The 17,448-nt window shown below is 51.0% G+C and overlaps 1 protein-coding gene across 1 annotated transcript; it reads left to right on the top strand.

Annotated features, from left to right (window-relative positions):
• Positions 1-1,929: 1,929 nt before the first annotated feature.
• TXLNA (taxilin alpha) lies at positions 1,930-17,064 on the top strand. The gene is made up of 11 exons (XM_037827866.1): positions 1,930-2,096; positions 2,671-2,880; positions 3,485-3,823; positions 5,223-5,314; positions 7,725-7,895; positions 9,385-9,579; positions 11,393-11,512; positions 11,761-11,835; positions 12,429-12,521; positions 12,911-13,006; positions 13,735-17,064. The coding sequence occupies exons 2-11, from the start codon at positions 2,703-2,705 to the stop codon at positions 14,050-14,052; spliced, it is 1,677 nt and encodes a 558-aa protein (XP_037683794.1). The 5' UTR covers positions 1,930-2,096; positions 2,671-2,702; the 3' UTR covers positions 14,053-17,064.
• Positions 17,065-17,448: the final 384 nt, after the last annotated feature.

Raw genomic sequence — 17,448 nt, 5'->3', positions numbered from 1 at the left:
TCATATAGTTTTAGAAACTACTAGGTTTGGTTTAGACTAATTCCTAAAGCAGAGATTACAGTCAACAACTTGTTAGCAGCCAACAAGTTGATTCTGCCCAAAAGGAGGATTTTGGTCGGCCAATAGAGTGTGTTTAAGTTTTAACTGGTTGCCAAAGTTAAAAAAATCAAGATTTGGCTTGTCTTGAAAAATACTGTATCTCAGGTACTATTGGGCCTGAGTTTCTGCTTGGCAACAAACTGCAAAAACTGCTCTATTTTACCATAATCCCCACTGTTCACAATTATCTTCCTGACTCTGTCAGGTCTAAATATCATTGTCATTTTTTTTTCTCTTGTAGCAAAGGAGAAAGTAACATTTTAACCCATGTTTCTCTTTTTCTTATTCTCTGCTTACTTCCTTTATTCCTATTATATATTACCTCCATAAGAGCTTTCCAGCATGCTGCTATGGAAGTAATCAGGTCCTTAGGGTAAAGAGACCTGGATTTCAAATTCTGGCTCTTTAGAACACAATCTTTCTGAGCCTGAGTTCCATCATCACACCATTCACCATACTGCTTCTCAGTGTTACCTGGTAAATGCAAACACTGGTGCTGCCTAAGGGCTGGGGAAGATTAGACTGAGCACTGCCCTGAAATCTCAATGGAGGCTGTGCTCTCAGACTTCTGCTAGGCTCTACGGCTAGAGAATTTAGTCAACAGTTCTTTGGCTTGTAAATAAATAGTAATTTCAACCCTTACCGATAATGCTGTAATAACAGCTCTGTCCAGACCTAGAGAGTTAGGACAGACTGCAGAACATTGGGAAGGCTCTGAAGTGACCTTTGAGCGGGGCCTCAGAAGATTTAGTTTTTGCCAGAGGGTCATTTTGGAAGAAGGACTAGCATCTGCAAAAACCTGGGAAATTGCAGAAATTCTAAAAACATAGTTGGAATCAAAAGGCAGAGAGAAGAGGGAGGATTGGCTGGAAAGAGGCAGAAACCAAACCATGTAGGCTATAAATTCCAGGCACAACGTTTGTCTTTATTCCATTGTCTAAAGGCAGATAAAGAATTGTAATCTCACATTTGGAAGAAAAGAAAAGAAAGAAAGAAAAAAAAAAAACACCTTTGGGCTTTTTTTCTCTTTAGCCCCAGTACTACTGGGACTTTGTCTGTAGGGGGTGGGCCAGAGAAAAGGTTTAGGAATCTCTGCCCCAAGCCAAGCTCTCCCTGCAGGACCCCCTCAGACCCTTCCAAAAAGGGACTAATTGCCAAGTTAGTGATGGGGAGGAGAAAGAAAAACTTAGTTTCACAAGTTACCTTGACTCATCCTGAGGGTAAGTGTGCCATGATTATTTCTTTGGTTATTCCAGGTGAAAGTGGAGCAGAGTAGTTAACGGTGGCTGATGGTGAGAGACTTAATAGTTTTGAATCTCTGCTCTAACCACTCATTAGCAGTGTGACCTTGGACAAGTTATTTTTTATCTTATTGTCCTCACCTGTAAAATGGGAATAACAATTGTACTTACTTCAATGAGTACCCGAGGATTGAACTAGTAGGTCCCGGAAAAGCACACAGCATACGCTCAACAAACCGTTATTGTTATTAAAAGTCCCCACTTGAATAAGGAAATAGGAGCCCAGTCACACAGCAAATTAGTGTAGTTAGGACTGGAATACAGGTCTCCAGGTTCCCAGCCCAGAACATATAGCCACAGAAGTTCACGGTAAAGCGGATGGTGGAAAGAATAACCAGGAGCTAGGCTTGGTGGCTGAACCACCGATTCTGCATAACATGAAAGAACTTGACTTCGGTATTTGTGCAGAATGGCTGCTTTCGAACTCCTGGGACTCCTAGGACTAAAGCCCCTTCTATTGCATCTTGGGAGTTGCGGTCAGCTAACCCCGGTGCATGAAGGGACACGTAGTCCTCGCCTACCCCCGCCTTCCCAATTTAAGCAGCCTCAAAAGGCGCCTTCGCTTCATGTTTCCCAGCAAGCTCCGCGAGAGCGCGGACTATCGATTGGCTGTGGCCCGGCACTGCCGGCAGCGGTTGCCCAGGCTTTCCAGCGCGAAGCCGGAGCGGGTGAACCCGTCTGGACGTCAGCGGTGAGGTGCGTGCTGTGGCGGCTAGTGGAAGGAGAGAATCAAAGGGCCTGTGGGCCTGGACGCTTCCGGCCAGCGGCAGGAATCTCGGTGATTCCGGGCGTGGGCCCGGGCCGGAGGGCGGGTTAATGCCTCCACGCATGCGCGACCGTGCCGCGCGCACGACTGGAGGGCGCGCGGGGCGTGGGTGTCTGCGAGCGCGCACGGGAGCCCACGTGGGGTCTGGGGGCGGGGAGGGAACGGGAATCGAGCGTCCCGCCACGTCAGTCTCCGACCGTGAACCAATCCCGCTTTCGGCTTGTGGTGAGGGGGCCGTGTTGTGCCGGGAAGTGGCTTCGGGAAAAAGGAGGCCTCTTTCCTCGACTGCTCCGGGAGGGGAGCCCCGAAAACCTGTCTTGGCAAGCCAGACTCCCCTGTCCGCCCAGTGACCAGGAGAACCTTTGGCTCCCTCCGGTGAAGGCCAGCCAATTTGTTTTTGTTGGTTTTAAAGAGCTTTGTGCTCCCGGACTTGGAATTTCTGAGCCAGGCAGACTGCGAAGAATTTCCAAGTCTGGCATATAGCAGCTGTGTTTGTTTCTAAAGGATCTGCTCCTAACCTAGCATCGTAAACTACAATGAAGAACCAAGACAAAAAGAATGGGGCTGCCAAGCAGTCAGTCAACACTTTCAACCCAAAAAGCAGCCCGGGGCAACCGGAAGCAGGACCGGAGGGAGCCCTTGGGCGGCCCTGCCAGTCCACTCCTGCGACAGAAACTGAAGGTTCCTGCAGCCAGGCCCCAGGGAAGCCTGAGGGTGTGTGTCAGCTCTGCTTTTCCGGTGATCTGGGGAGGAACTTGTGGTACGGTAGTGTAGCTTCTGGAGTTAGAGACCAGAGATGTGGAATGAGAAAAGGATGGTGCTGAGTCTGTGTGATCCCCATTTCTTGGGGGAGTTGATGGAGCCTCCCATTCCAAGCACAGGAACAGAACTCTCTTGAGAGAGGGCTTTAACAGGATTAACCAGGTGGCAGTCAAATGAGAGACCTAACCTGCAAATCTAGGTCCTGTTAGGAAACAAGTCAGTCACTAGTGGGTCTATATATTTGAGGCATTTCTGGAACTTTTTTATTGGCAAACATTGGCTTTTGGGGGAAAGAGAAAGCGATAGACTAGAAAGTGAGTGCCTGCTACCTGCCTAGCCCATGGCACTTGCTTTACATACTTGACCTCTTATCCTTCAACACACCTTGTTGGGTGGCAGTAAGTAGTTATACTGTTTTATAGGTAAATAAACTGAGGCCTAAAGAGGGTAGACAATGTTTAACCCCCACCAGGGAGTTTAGCAGGGCATGAGAAATCCCAACCAATGATATAACCATCTTATTTCTAATTCTGCTTCTCATCTGCTGCTGCTGTAGGGGCTGAAACCAGAACTACTCAGTCTGGGCCCCTCAATGATGTCTCCGAGGAGCTGAGCCGCCAGTTGGAAGACATCCTGAGTACATACTGTGTGGACATCAATCAGGGGGGCCCAGGTGATGATGGGGCCCAGGGTGAGCCCACTGAACCTGAAGATGCAGAGAAGTCCCGGAACTACACAGCAAGGAATGGGGAGCCTGAGCCAGTGACCCCAGTAGTCAATGGCGAGAAGGAGACCTCCAGAGGGGAGCCAGGCACAGAAGAGATCCGAGCAAGTGATGAGAGCGGAGACCGAGACCACCGTAGACCACAGGAGAAGAAGAAAGCCAAGGGTCTGGGTGAGTAGAGGGCAGCTACTTACAAGGCTGCTTGAGGGGAAGGAGTTGGGACCTGACATTCCTCGGGCTAGCTGCTCTGCCAGAAGTTAGAGGAACTACTCAGGGTAGCAAGCCATGCTAGCTTAATCAGAGCCAGTAGAGTGGGGCTACAGCATAGAGGTCTACAGGTTGTTCACGGCACCAGGGCACCTGGCGTTGGGAGCAAGTGGGGGCTGAAAGTCAACCTGCTCTCTTTGAGAAACGGAGAGCCAGAGGCCTGAGTGGTCTCCTGTGCCAGCCAGAACCATCCCTAACCTGCTGTGTGACCTTGGGCAAGTCCTTTCCCCGCTCTGGCCATAGGTTCCACTTTACTCCTATAAAAGGACTAGACTAGACTGGGGTCAAAAACTCAAATGTCTGCATAAGCCAGGCTAGCTAGGGAGCCTGTGAAGACCAAGAGAATTGCCTATGTCATCTACCTAGTACTAGTCAATTGGCAACATGCAAAACTACAGGCTCAGTGTATCCGGAATTTTGTTTCTTTCTTTGTCTTTTAAGAAACACCAGGAGTCCAAAGTAAAGTGAAATCTCTAGATTTTTAACTTTTGAAAATGAAATGCTAGGAGGCAAACAAAACCCACCCATGGGCTAGATTTCCCGTCTGTCAGTGATTGGCAGTCTCTGTACGCATCTCTTGGAGCCTCCCAAAACTGACAGTTGAGGACCCCAGTGCTATGCTGTGCAAGGTGGCCCTCCAGCGTAGCAGTGGAGAGACTGACTCAGTCACAGGCAGTGGGGAAAAGGCGGTGACTGACAGTCATTTGAAAGCCTTCCAAAGGGTATGAAGAATCGAGGTTAGGTGACATTATATCCGTGTCTTTCTCTCCACTTTCTTACCTCTTCCTGTGGTCCTCATTTAAAGAGGAAATACATACCTTAGGATCATATATATGGAAGGTATATACATTTTAAAGTTCACCATTTGGCTTCCTTTTGACAGAAGTTTAGTACTCCTGCCAGAAGACCCATTCCTTTTTGGATTCTTTCTCTTCCAGCAGGACCTTTCTTGCATTGAAACAGTAGCACATAACTCGCAGGTGGGACATCTTTTGTCTTTTGGTCAAGCAGGCAGTTTTTCCTCCCACCAGTGGTGCTTCTTTACTTAGCAAGCATTTGTGGAGCGTATCCTCTGCAGTAGGCACTGTGGATAGTGATGGCACTCAGTGATGAGCAGGACTGGGTTGGCCCCAGCCCTCAGGAAGCGTGCAGTCCAGCAGGGAAGGCAGCCAGTTCAACAAGCAGAAATAGAGAGGTTGGTGAGGGGTGCTGCCTCCAGACCCAGGTGGACAGGCCAGGCCTGGGCAGGGCTCTGGGAGCTGCGGAGAAGGGTGTGCATGCCTTTGCTCCCCGTGTCTTGCAGGGAAGGAGATCACGTTGCTGATGCAGACATTGAACACACTGAGTACTCCAGAGGAGAAGCTGGCAGCTCTGTGCAAGAAGTATGCTGAACTGGTCAGTTCTAGCCTTCCCCTCGTACCCTCCCTGCGTTTGGAATGTCAGCAGGCTACCTGGAGTGGGGTTGGGGGTGCAGGGGCAGGTGATTGGCTTGTTTCCTATTCAGCCTCTATCTGAGTGTTTTCTCCTTCTGTTAAATGGGGGTCAAGATCCAGCCAGCCTCTTCAGGGCTGAAAGTAAGAGGAGAAACTTTGCATCCCTTGAAAGAAATTTCTCAAAGAATGAGTCCCAGTTGGTAGAGCCCTAGCTCAGATACGATGTCAGCTTGCAGCCTCTGAAAATATGGACCTGCCACAGTGCCATTATCGCACTTAATAAAATGAATACTAGTCTCTTGGTGTTCTCTAATACCCAGTTCATAGTTGAATTCTCCCAGTTGTTTGAAAATGTCACTTTGATCAAATCAGAGTCCACATGAACTCCAGTTATTACCTTTGGTTGTTACAACCCTTAAGTCCTTTTACTCCAGAGCAGTCTTCCCCTCACACCTCTTTTCCATGGCATTGACTTATTGCAGAAACCAGATCAGTTGTCCTGTAGACTGCCCCACTTTCTAGCTGTCTTCCTTGTGGTGGCATTTAACTTGTTCCTTTGCCTCTTTATTTCTGGTAAGGGAGTAGAAGTTTAAAAGCTTGATCCAATTAAGGTTCAACTTTTTTGACAAGAATTCTTAATAGGTAGCATCTGTACTTCATGTTGCATCCCAGGAGATACAAAGTGTATTTTCCCACTTTCAGTGATACAAGATTGTTCAGTGGTATCCATCGATGATCATTGCAGTTCTTTTATTCCATCCATTATTAGCTGGAATTCTCTCATAAGAAACTTTTCTCATCTGTAAAAAAAAAAAGTAAAATCATACCTCCCTAATGGGATTATTGTAAGCATTAAATATAAGAAAAGATATAAAGAAGATCACACCCTTTCAGAATGATCCAGCCAGGGAAAGATGGATGATGCAAGAGGAGGGAGCAAGGTGCTGGGGTGATGTCCTCCAGCAGAGGAGAGGGTTCGGTCTAGGTGAGGAGTGCAGCCAGGTCCTCGTGACTGGAGGAGAGGATGATGAGGTGGACGGATACAGGTGGACTGGCAGGTGCTTGCACTTCTCTGGTTGCCTCTGTGTTCTCAGGGAAATGGGAAAGGTGGGCATAGCAGGAGTGGGGGAGCTTGGAGGAGGAGGGTGAAGAGGTTGGCTAGATGAGAGGGAGTGTGAATAGCATGGGAAATGAGTAGGGTTGCGGGGCAGAGAAGGGCTGCTCAGCACCTGAAGTTGGTGGCCATGGATTTAAAGTGAGAGCCTTCAAGAAAGAGTGCTTAAGGGCAGGTACAGAGGAAGCACATGGTTGATTTGGGGTTGGGATTTGGCTGGGGAAAAGGAGCGAGAGAGTTGAGGGTGTAAGGAATCTAAGCCGGGTAAGAGGGAAGTGATGAAAGGAGGGTTGGAGGTCCAGTAGGGTCGGAGACTTGTTGGGAATACAGGTATTGGAGGGAATGGGCTAGAAAGGTAGGTGATGGTTCTGGTCTGGGATGCTAGAAATTGAGGTGATGGAAGTGAGTATAGTTCTGGTAACAAGGTCTAGACCTGCACTGCCCAGGATGGTAGCCACCAGCCAAGTGAAATGTGTCTAGTCTGAATTTGGATGAGCTGTAAGTGTAAAATTCACATCAGAATTTGAAAACCTAGGATGAAAGAAAGAATGTGAAACAGATAACAGATTTCTTACATTGATACTATATTGAAATATGGTATTTTTGAATATTGGATTTAAAAACTATTATTTAAGTTAATTTCACCTATTTCTTTTTACTTTTTTGACTTGGACACTAGAAAAATTTTAATTGTGTACGTGACTCACATTATATTTCTTGTGGACAGTGCTGAATAGGACCATGGGCGTGGGCCCGGTCTGGGGCAGGGGACAGGGTCTGTGGAGGAAGCTAAGGGCTGTGAGGCCAGGGAGTCTGGAGGATTGTCTGTCTGCATTGAAATGACCAAGAATGGTGTTAGGAATCGTGTTGGAGAAAGAGATGGTGAGCCAGCGCCGAAGTCTTAGAGGACTGCACACAAGGCAGGTGGTCTCCGGCGGCTTGAGTGTCCAGACAGTGGCCTGCTGCTGTGGTCTGCAGAGTCTTGAGAGCTTTGTCTCTGCAGTCAGAGCTGGGATAGAAACTGGATCTCCTGGCTGTGCAACCCCCTGCTTGTCCTCTTTGAGTGCCTGTTTCCTTCACCTTCAGGCGCGGCTGGGGTTATTGTGAAGAGCAGATGGGAGGATGGGTGCCTGGGTGTGAGAGAGCTTGGGTGGCCTCAGCTGCTACAGCTGGAGTTGGAAGGGGCTGGGCTGGGGCAGCAGGGTGACCCCCATCCGGGAGAGCCCCACGGGGTGCCCACCTGCCCTCTGGTCTCCAGCTGGAGGAGCATCGGAACTCCCAGAAGCAGATGAAGCTCCTGCAGAAGAAGCAGAGCCAGCTGGTGCAGGAGAAGGACCACCTGCGCGGTGAGCACAGCAAGGCCATCCTGGCCCGCAGCAAGCTCGAGAGCCTGTGCCGCGAGCTCCAGCGGCACAACCGCTCCCTCAAGGTAGGCTGCCCGGACCTCTGCACAGGGAAACACAGATTTTGTTTGGCTTCCACTTACCTTTGGTGGGTTTTCCCCTTAAGAAGTAGCACAGGCTTGCGGTACAGAAATAGATTACCCCCACTACTGCCCCCCAGTGCCCTACCTTGGTTACCTTGTAACAGCCTGCAGTTTGACACTTACTGGTATTACTTGGTATTGTACGAGGTGAAGACCAAGCTGCTGTAACAGAGAACCCAAACGCAGTGGTTTCCACATTTCTCAATTCAGTAGCAATTCAGGGGTAGGCCGGGGCGAGCGCTGACAAGCAGCTCTTCTAGGATGGGATCAGCCTGGGGTCAAAGCTGGGTCACTACCTTAGAGAACCCCCAGGTCTCTGATATGTTCTTGCACAACATTTTTGTATTCTTTTCTGTCAGATGAACCACATTTCACAGCGGGGGGAAAAAAAGCAGGGTCACTGCTGTGACCTCCAGATTGTTTTCATCTGCATATCCTCACAAATTTAAATGATTCTTATAACAGGTTGAATCATCAAATAGCTGGGTTTTTGCAGCTTGATTTTGCTCTTTTGTTGTTGTTGTTGTTAATAAGCATTTATCTTTTTAAATATTACAAATTTAATATTTGATGTGAGGGATTCACAGGTGACAGAAGTATAAGAAATTAAAGGTAATAGTTGCCACCCTCCTGGTTTCCACTGCCCAGCAGCATCTACTGTAAAGCAAACCTACCTGGATGTAAGTTTAAGCCTTCTAGACTTCCCTCTCTGCATGTAAACTCTTCCATACAATTTTTAATGAAATTATTACGTGCTCTGTTTTGTATCCCATTCATTTTTTCACTTTCCAGAATGCCTTATCTTTCCCTATCAGTTTACATAGGGCCATTTCATTCTTTTTAACAGCAGCATCATTTGGATATAATGTATTTATCCAAGCTACAATAGGAATTCTTGTATATCCGTGGCCAATTATATAGAATTTATATAGGACAAATCTCAGAAGTGAAATGGCCTGACCAAAGAGTATGCACGTTCTGAATTTTAAAAGAGTTTGCCAGATTGCTTTCCAACAAGGGGCAGCGGCATCCCCTCCCACCAGCAGTGTCTGAGTGCCTAGTTCTGCACAACCTTGCTGAGCCTGAGTTATTACTGAACATTTACACCTTAGTCTCTTGGGGGTAGGCAGTGGAGATAAAATCATGCTAAAATGAGGTGCTTACTCTGAAATACTTAGTCAGGAGACTCAGATCGCTTCAGAATGGTCCTCACATGTGTGCCTGCCTTTTTTTAGGTAGACAGTCTCATCTATGATAGGCAGAGGGGTTCATTAGGAGACCCCGTCGCCCAACAACCCTGTAGCCTGGCTGCTCCTCATTTGGGAGCAGGAGGGCTATTGGTGGGGACCGTCCCTGGACCAGTTGGGGGAGCCTTGTGGAGGCTGGCTGGGGAGCTGTGGGTGATGGGGCCAGGGCTCCCTTCTCTGCCTAGGAAGAAGGAGTGCAGCGGGCCCGGGAGGAGGAGGAGAAGCGCAAGGAGGTGACCTCGCACTTCCAGGTGACACTGAATGACATTCAGCTGCAGATGGAGCAGCACAACGAACGCAACTCCAAGCTGCGCCAGGAGAACATGGAGCTGGCCGAGAGGCTGAAGAAGCTCATTGAGCAGTACGAGCTGCGGGAGGAGGTGAGGTGGTCACAGGCTAGGGCTAGGTGCCAGCACAGTACTTCCCGGCTCCGTGGCCTTTTTCCTCCTCTTTCCTTGGGAGGGGAGTGATGTTGTCGTCCCCATGGGTATGGGAACTGAGGCACAGAGAAGTGGGTGAAGAAACTTCACCTGCTGCCATGCAGCCTCTGTCCCCAGTTCCTGGTTCCAAAGCATAGGGTCAGGACCTTTCAGAATTTAGAACCATCCAGGTTTTAGAATGAAGATAATACAGATGTGTATATTACGTGGCATCCCCAGGAGGGCCTTAGAGCAGCACCCTCAAATCAGACCTTTTTAACATTTATGCAGTGAAACTTCTGAATACTCAGATTATAAATAGCCTCACAGTGGTACTGGTTTAGTTTGGCTGCCAGTTTACAGCAATTTCCATTTTCAGAGCTTTTTAGAATTCAGCATCGCAGGGGAGGGTCTGGGCCTGTATCAGTGATGGATTCCAGGAGCTGCTGTCTCTGATTCCTTGCTGCTCTGCTGCCCCTGCCACTTGACAGCACCGTTTGTCACTGCCCAGGCCCTCGAATCCCTCTGCTACTTTGGGTCGCCACACCCATCACTTGGCTTCCCTGGGGTTCTGGAGAACCACATCTCCCTGAGAAGGCTGGACAGACGAGTGGGACATATGTCCACTCAGCAGATGGACACTACAGACCTGCTCTGGGCCAGGCCTCTTCCTAGGCCCTGGGGTCTGGTGGTGGGTGACATGGGCAGTGCCCTGCTCTCTTGGGCTCATAGCTCACTGTGGTGGTCGTGCGTGCAGGGCTTGGAGGCAGCTCCTCTGACCCATCCCTCACAACTTCATCCTCTGGGAACAGGGCTGCTTGTGGTACATTTGGTTTGCAGAGAGTTGGTTTGGTTCTGTTCCGTTGGCACTGAGAGACATGGGGGATTTTTGGCCATCACAGAGTGAGGCACCCACTTCAAGAAGCTGAGGACCCTCTTTCTCTTCCCCCTCCCTCCCCCTGAGGCAAAAAGGACTTGGTACTGCCTGTGGGGGTGGGGATGTGGGTCTATTAGGCTCCGCTGCGTCTCATCTATGCCCCTCCCTAGGGTCAGATCCAGGCCCTACCATCCTGTCCCCTTTGAGCCTCTGAACCTCAGATCACAGGCCACAGAAATTCATCCTGTCCCAAACTGGACCTGCCTCCAAGCCACCTCACCCATCCCACCCCATCCAAAATATAAATAAAATTTCCCATGTCCCTTACTTCAGTAAGTTCAGTGGATTTTGCCTTTGAAGCAGCACCTGAGTCCTTCACTTTCTCTCCATCCCTGGTCCAGGTTCCACAGCTCCTCAGCAGTCAGGGTGGCTAGTCCTTGGAATGCACCTGTCTGTCTAATTTTCACTTAGAGATACAGCAAATCTCTGCCACCTGAGTCAAGCTGTTTTATTGGTGGTGGCACAGTGTTTGCCCTTCTCATTTAAGGAAGTCAGGGGCTGCAAGGGTGAAGGTTGCCAGCCCTGTGGAGTGATCCACACTGGGCCTGGAGGGCTGAATGTATCTATTGCTTGGCTTCCCTGGGCCTGAGACCATCCCAAACCCCTGTGCTCTTATGAGACTGATTCCTCAGATGGGGGAAGATGTGAGGCTGGGGAGCAGGCCTTCCAGGGAAGCGGGGGTCCCTGTGCTGGACTGTATGCAGGTGTCCAGCACGTCAGGTTGATGGGAGGCTGGACAGGGCACCCTGGTCCCTGCACATGGGATGTCCCTGTGGCTACTGGGCCTCCCTAGGGAGAGAACTTCAGGCGGACTCCTCACACCATGCTTTCCTGCAGCATATCGACAAAGTCTTCAAACACAAGGACCTGCAGCAGCAGCTGGTGGATGCCAAGCTCCAGCAGGCCCAGGAAATGCTGAAGGAGGCAGAGGAGAGGCACCAGCGGGAGAAGGATTTTGTGAGGCTCGGGCCCCAGGGGCAGCAAGGGGTGGAGTAAGAGGAGGTGGGTTGGGTTCAGGCTCAGCTCACAGGCGAGTCTGTAAATGGGAAAGGCTGCTGCCTGGCCAGAAAGAGGGCACTGCTTCCTCAGAAACCAGAGAGCCTCAGGAAACCTCAGTGGGTTCTGGTGTTTATTGCTAAAAAAAAAAAGCCAAACACAGCCCCTGGAAGCTTCTGACAGGATCTGGGGTCCTGTCTTGGAAATAGCTCCTCAAAGAGGCAGTGGAGTCCCAGAGGATGTGCGAGCTGATGAAGCAGCAGGAGACTCACCTGAAGCAGCAGGTGAGACAGTGTTACCTGACCTTGCCTCACTGGGCCCCATTCTCAGGGGGAGGAAAATGGGACCCTCATTCTAGGACCAACTCAACCTCGGACAGCCATATGACCCTGGGTGAGCCTTTGTCCTCTGTGAAACTTTCCAGCACCTGTGTGATGGTGGTTAGGTAGCTAGGTGAGCTCAGAGGACCTGACTTCTAGCCTGAATGGACTGAGCTGTTTTTGAGGAGATGGGACAAAACTGCTATTTTTAATTAAATTAAGTTAGACTTGATTCCAGAAGAAAATTTTGAAAATAAACAGAGGTAAAATGTGTCACCTAAAATCCTACTTCTCAGAGTTAGCATTTTGGATTATATCCTTCTAAATATGAGTGAGAGGAGGTGGGTTGGGTTCAGGCTCAGCTCATAGTCAAGTCTATAAATGGGACAGGTTTCTGCCTGGCCAGAAAGAGGGCACTGCTTCCTTATCCGTCTTTATTTTAAAGAAAAATGGTTTCAATAGAACCATTGGGCCAGGGGGCCAAGGATGGGTGGGTGTGTTGATCAGAGGTCCCTCCAGAGAAACCAGTTTCACCAATGGGCTTCTGTCTTGTCCAGCTTGCCTTATACACAGAGAAGTTTGAAGAGTTCCAGAATACGCTTTCCAAAAGCAGTGAGGTGTTCACCACATTCAAACAGGAGATGGAAAAGGTAACGATGGGCCAGGCTGGGTGTGGCTGCTGGGGAACGGGCTACGTCCTTCAGGATTGAGCACTGGGCCTGCCTGGGAAGCCCCCATCCCTGGAGTGCCTCAGGGGGTCCAGCTTCCTGTAATTGAGTGGTCCATTAGAAGGGATCCCCCTCTGAAGGAAGCTTCAGTGGTATGTGCACCCTCCAGAGTGTCCCAGAGAAGGGGCAGCATTGTCATTTCTCGTTGGTGGTGATGGGCATTTAACTTGGGCAAATTCCTGAGGAGGCACAGAGGCGGTGGCTGTGCCGCGGGATGCCCTGCCCTCTTGGACCATTCCCCACTTTGGAGACAGACTCACAGGCAGGCCACCCCTGACCATTTCACCATTTCTTTCTGTCACATAACTTAGATGACTAAAAAGATCAAGAAGCTGGAGAAAGAGACCACCATGTACCGGTCCCGCTGGGAGAGCAGCAACAAAGCGCTGCTCGAGATGGCTGAGGAGGTGGGCCACGTGTGGGCTGCAGCCTGGTGGGGGGCAGCGATGCAGTTATTGAGTATTGGGCCCTTTCCTGTATGTTAAGTGATGCAGCTAGCAAGGAGGGGTGCTGGGATTTATAGCCATGCTTGTCCACACCCAGAGGAACTCCTGGCTGCTTGCCCAGGGGAGGAGGCGAGTCCAGTGGTAGGTCTGCAGTGGGAGCAAAGGGAGCAGATGGAAGGAAGGAGCTGGAAAAACAAAAAGCAAGAGTTGCCAATGATGTGCATGGTTTGCCTTCAGTGTGGCCCAGATAACTTGTGGTTTCATGACTTGAGAGGTAGGAGAGAAAAGGAACAGTGCTCAAGCAGCTGCTGCTTGGCTTTCATTCAAGCTGAACCTTCTAGATAGGCTAGTTCATTGAACCTCCCTTCAGATCTGTGAGGTGGGGGTTAGTAGTCCTATTTTACAGATATTGCAATCGGCTTAAAAGCCAGGGACTTTGCCAGGGTCACCTGGTGGCTCCATGGAGGAATACATTGTCTGACCTCCAAGCCCTGCCTCTTTTCTGCACCATCCTACCCTCAACTGCAGCCACTTCGTGGCATAAACCAGGGCTGTTTATTAGAAAAGGGGGCCACCTTTTGACTCTGGTCTGCTCCCAGCCTTGTTAAAGTGAAAGCGTTTTCCTCCATGTGGGGGTGGGGGTGGGGGGTGGTAACGAAATGGCGCTGAGGACCCGTTCCTCTCCACAGAAAGCACTCCGGGACAAGGAGCTGGAGGGCCTGCAGGTGAAAATCCAGCGGCTGGAGAAGCTGTGCCGGGCGCTGCAGACCGAGCGCAATGATCTGAATAAGAGGGTACAGGACCTGAGCACCAGTGGCCAGGGCCTCTTCCCTAACAGCGGCCCTGATCAAAGGCCAGAGGCTCCCAAGGAGCAGGGTGGCGAGGTGCCTGGGGCACAAGCACCCAACCCCTCAAGGGCCACAGAAGGTGCCTGCTGCCCTGGAGCACTGAGCACAGAAGCCACAGGCCAATCAGAGCCCCTGGAGCCCAGCGCCACAATGGCCTAGAGAGCCTGGCACTTCAAGCATGCTGGGAAGGGAGCGGGCAGCCTGGCCAGGCTGGCCCATGCTAGCCTCCCCCCACTAAGCCGTCCAGTGCTCAGGCTGGGGTGCTCTGGCCGGCTGGCATTTGACACTTTGCAATTTTGGATTTGGTAGGTCCATTTTACATGTATATGGCATATGTGCAAGGCCTCCTACATTTCTGTCTGTAATGTAAAATGGACTTGCATTGGGAGCGGGTTGTGTATAGATAAGGTCGATGGCTCTTCTGTGAGCTGAAGAGTCTTAAAAGAGGAGCTGTCTTCTGTGGTGCTGTCACGGTCAGCTGGCAGGACGAGTGGCTTGAGTTTCTCCTGCCTCCCAACCCTCGGGGCTCATGACAAGTGACAGGCCCAGGCCTTGGCTGTGTTTCTCACGTGCAGGGCTTGGGCAGCTCGGACTCTCCCAGCTCCCCCAGAGACTCCTTCACTTCTCTTGACCTGAAAAAGATATTCCCAGGCAGAGCCGTGGCAGGGCACCCAGAGCGGGTGACTGGACTGCTCTCTCACCCAGGATGAGGGGCCAGAGAATGTTTCTGTGGTCTGATGTGCTGTTAGGGAGCCCCCCAGGCACTGCTTCGCCTGCCCCCTGGGAGTGGAGGGCTCAGGCCAGTGATGCTTCTCAGTAGCCTTATCATTCACAGGTGCCTCTCCAGCCTGCACAAATGGTTGACAAGAGATCACCCAAAGGATTTTTTTTTTTTTTTTTTTTTTGCACATGACAGTGTCTGTATTGGGGATTTGCCAAGGAAGGAGCAGGGGTGCCATGGCAGTGGTGCCTGGGTTCTGGTCTCCAGTGTCCCACCACCCCACCTGTTTGGTGAGACTAGATTCCTTAGAGTGAGAGAAAGGAGAGAGTTTCTGATGGCTTTGCCACAAGCTTGCCTGTGGGTTTGAATCCTAGGAGGCCGCCTCTGATTCCCTCTACCTCTGTCTCCACACAGCAGTTTGCTGGTCCCCAGGCCCAACTGCTCCTTTGGCTTTATGGGTCCCTTTCCACTTCTTCACACCAGATGTACAGTCCTTAGGATTGTCCCATTTCCTGGTACCTCTTTTTTGCCCAAGAGCTGAGGTCTGTCCTCCCTTGGGTTCCACCCCTCCCTGTGTGGGAGCCCATAGGCCAGCCCCCAGCTGTTGTATGGCATCGTAAGGGATAAAAATGATACCCCAGAAATCCATAAGCAGGCTGCGGACGTTTTTGTTTGTCCTCCCCAGTATACACTACTCTATACTCTGAAAGTTCCGCTGGAGGTAAACCTGCCAGTGTATTAGCCAGTCTTTTCATACGAGCAGTTTTCTGGGACAAAGAATAAGTCTTAGGAAGCAGGGCTCTGCTGGGTTTGGGCTACAAGGCCCCATCTCCAGCTGGGCCTCAGCTTCCGCCTAGCTGAGGGAGCCACAGACCAAAATGGATAGAATGGTTGGAATTTTGCTTCTGGCTGTCTTTCCTTGAAGCTACTTCATTGTCCCACTGTTCCTTTCATCTTCTACAACTAGCCCACCCTCTTTCAGCCCCTGAATTAATCCCTCAGGCGAGTAGGTTCATAATAAGGAGTGACAAGTGTTCCTGAATCAGGTTCTGACTTAGAGGAGAGATGGCTAATGTGTCACACACACCCGTGTTCCTTCTCGTGCCCCCGGCAGGGACCGCCAGTCTGCTTCACAGTGTTTTCCTGCTAATCTCTGTTCTGTTTCTTGTCAAGGTCTGTCCCTGGCAGTGGGTTTGATTGTGGAGACCTGTTTGCATCCCTGGCTGAGATCCTGCTCTCTTGTGGAGAAGTGTTTCCCAGGATCTTTTCTCCTCTTTGGAATCCCTAGGTGGGATGGTCCCCAAACCTGCCTTTTTTTCCTGCTCCAGTCAGGCCTCCCTCCCACCCCCCAGCCCTTTGCCCAGGCTGGGGTACAAGAGCTGCTGGCTCCACACGGGGTTTGCTGGGCTGAGGAGGCACAGGAAGGGGCAGAGGCATCCAGCTTCCCCCTTGAAGAGAAGGGAGAGACCTGCAGTGGCTCACATAACTGCCTGTCTCACTTAAGCTACCTCGCTAACGTCCACAGGGGGCTTGGGTCTTTTGGAGCCCAGGGTGGTGGTGTGGGAGCCCAGCTAGGGACAGGGGGCCCCTACTGGCTTCCCGGGTGAGGACTGTGGGCCTGGGGCCGGACTGAACCTCTGCTGTCGCCTCCAGCCGTTTCTAGGTGCCCAGGCCAGGCTGGAGGTGGCGCTCTGATCCCTTTTTTATCCTCTTCATTGACCAAACCTCACCAGTCACTACAGCTGCTCTGCTTGCTCTGCTTTCCAAAGTTTGCTCAGGTGCCTGAGTGCTGCCTGCACAGGCCAGGAGCCTGGGCCGGATGCAGGAGAGGAGGCCAGTCATGAACGAAGGCCAGTGCCTTCCTCGCCCGGGCAGGCCCGTGCACGTGACCTCAGTTTTAGGACCAGGAGCTGTTCTGTCTTGGTTTCTTAGATTGCTAGCTTTTCCTCCAGGGGACCACAACAGGTGAGGCTCACAGCCCAGAGCTCCAGCTGAGAGCTTCATATACACAGGGTTCTGCAAAGTGTCGGCAGCACTTTTTTATTTGTTGTTTTCCATGAGGTGTTTGGACCAGGGGCTGGGCTCAGGCACTTTCTGTAAGAGAATGTTACTTCTGTGGAGAAGGCTCCCCAACCCCCATCGTGACCCTGCTGAGGGCTGCCCTGGGGTCTCCTGGGGGAAGACCAAGACCTGCTGAACTGATCGTGCAGCCCTCCCACCTTGCACAGCGCGGGGGTGGTCACCGCAGGGGCAGCCAGGCATCTGCCTGCTCCCTGAGCCCTTCCCAGAGGCTGCCTCTGTCCCTAGAGCTCTGCCTCCCAGCAGCCTGACCTGGCCGCCCAGACTTGTTTGAAGCTGTGCTGACAGCTTTTCTTTTGGTATTTACAACAGCCCAGGGGTTTGATTTTGATGTATTTTAAACCACATTATATAAATAGTCTGTTGCCTTACTTGTTTCTGTCCTGTGTGGCCATTTAGTGCTTCTAGATCCATCCAGTCCCTTCCATGCTTGTAGACTCACACCATCGCTGATCTTCCAGGATCTCTGCTGCACAGTCGCTGTGGCTGTGCCCTGGCATCCTGCATCCCCCAGAGGGCTCTCCCGCCCGGCAGTCACGTGGGCTCTGGACACCAGCAAATTTACTTGAGGTTCCTGAGCAGAGCCCTTGGCAAAGTCAGCATACAGCAGAGGGTCAGAGGTGATTTCTCTCAATCAAAAATTGTCTCTATCCCGAGGGCTCACAGGCTAGCGAGGGAAACAGGTACTTAGAATACAGAAACGTCGGTGGTGATGTGGGAGCACAGAGGTGGGCCCGTCCCTGCTTCAGGGGCAG

Source organism: Choloepus didactylus, chromosome 2, assembly GCF_015220235.1.
Source record: "Choloepus didactylus isolate mChoDid1 chromosome 2, mChoDid1.pri, whole genome shotgun sequence".
Classification (NCBI taxonomy): domain Eukaryota; kingdom Metazoa; phylum Chordata; class Mammalia; order Pilosa; family Megalonychidae; genus Choloepus; species Choloepus didactylus.
This window is presented reverse-complemented; position numbering and strand designations above follow the sequence as displayed.

Excerpts from the sequence above, each read along its gene's own strand:
- TXLNA (XM_037827866.1), top strand. The coding sequence starts at position 2,703 with ATGAAGAACCAAGACAAAAAGAATGGGGCTGCCAAGCAGTCAGTCAAC. Across the intron at positions 11,513-11,760 it reads ACCAGCGGGAGAAGGATTTT|CTCCTCAAAGAGGCAGTGGA; the intron begins GTGAGGCTCGGG and ends TCTTGGAAATAG. Across the intron at positions 12,522-12,910 it reads TCAAACAGGAGATGGAAAAG|ATGACTAAAAAGATCAAGAA; the intron begins GTAACGATGGGC and ends CACATAACTTAG.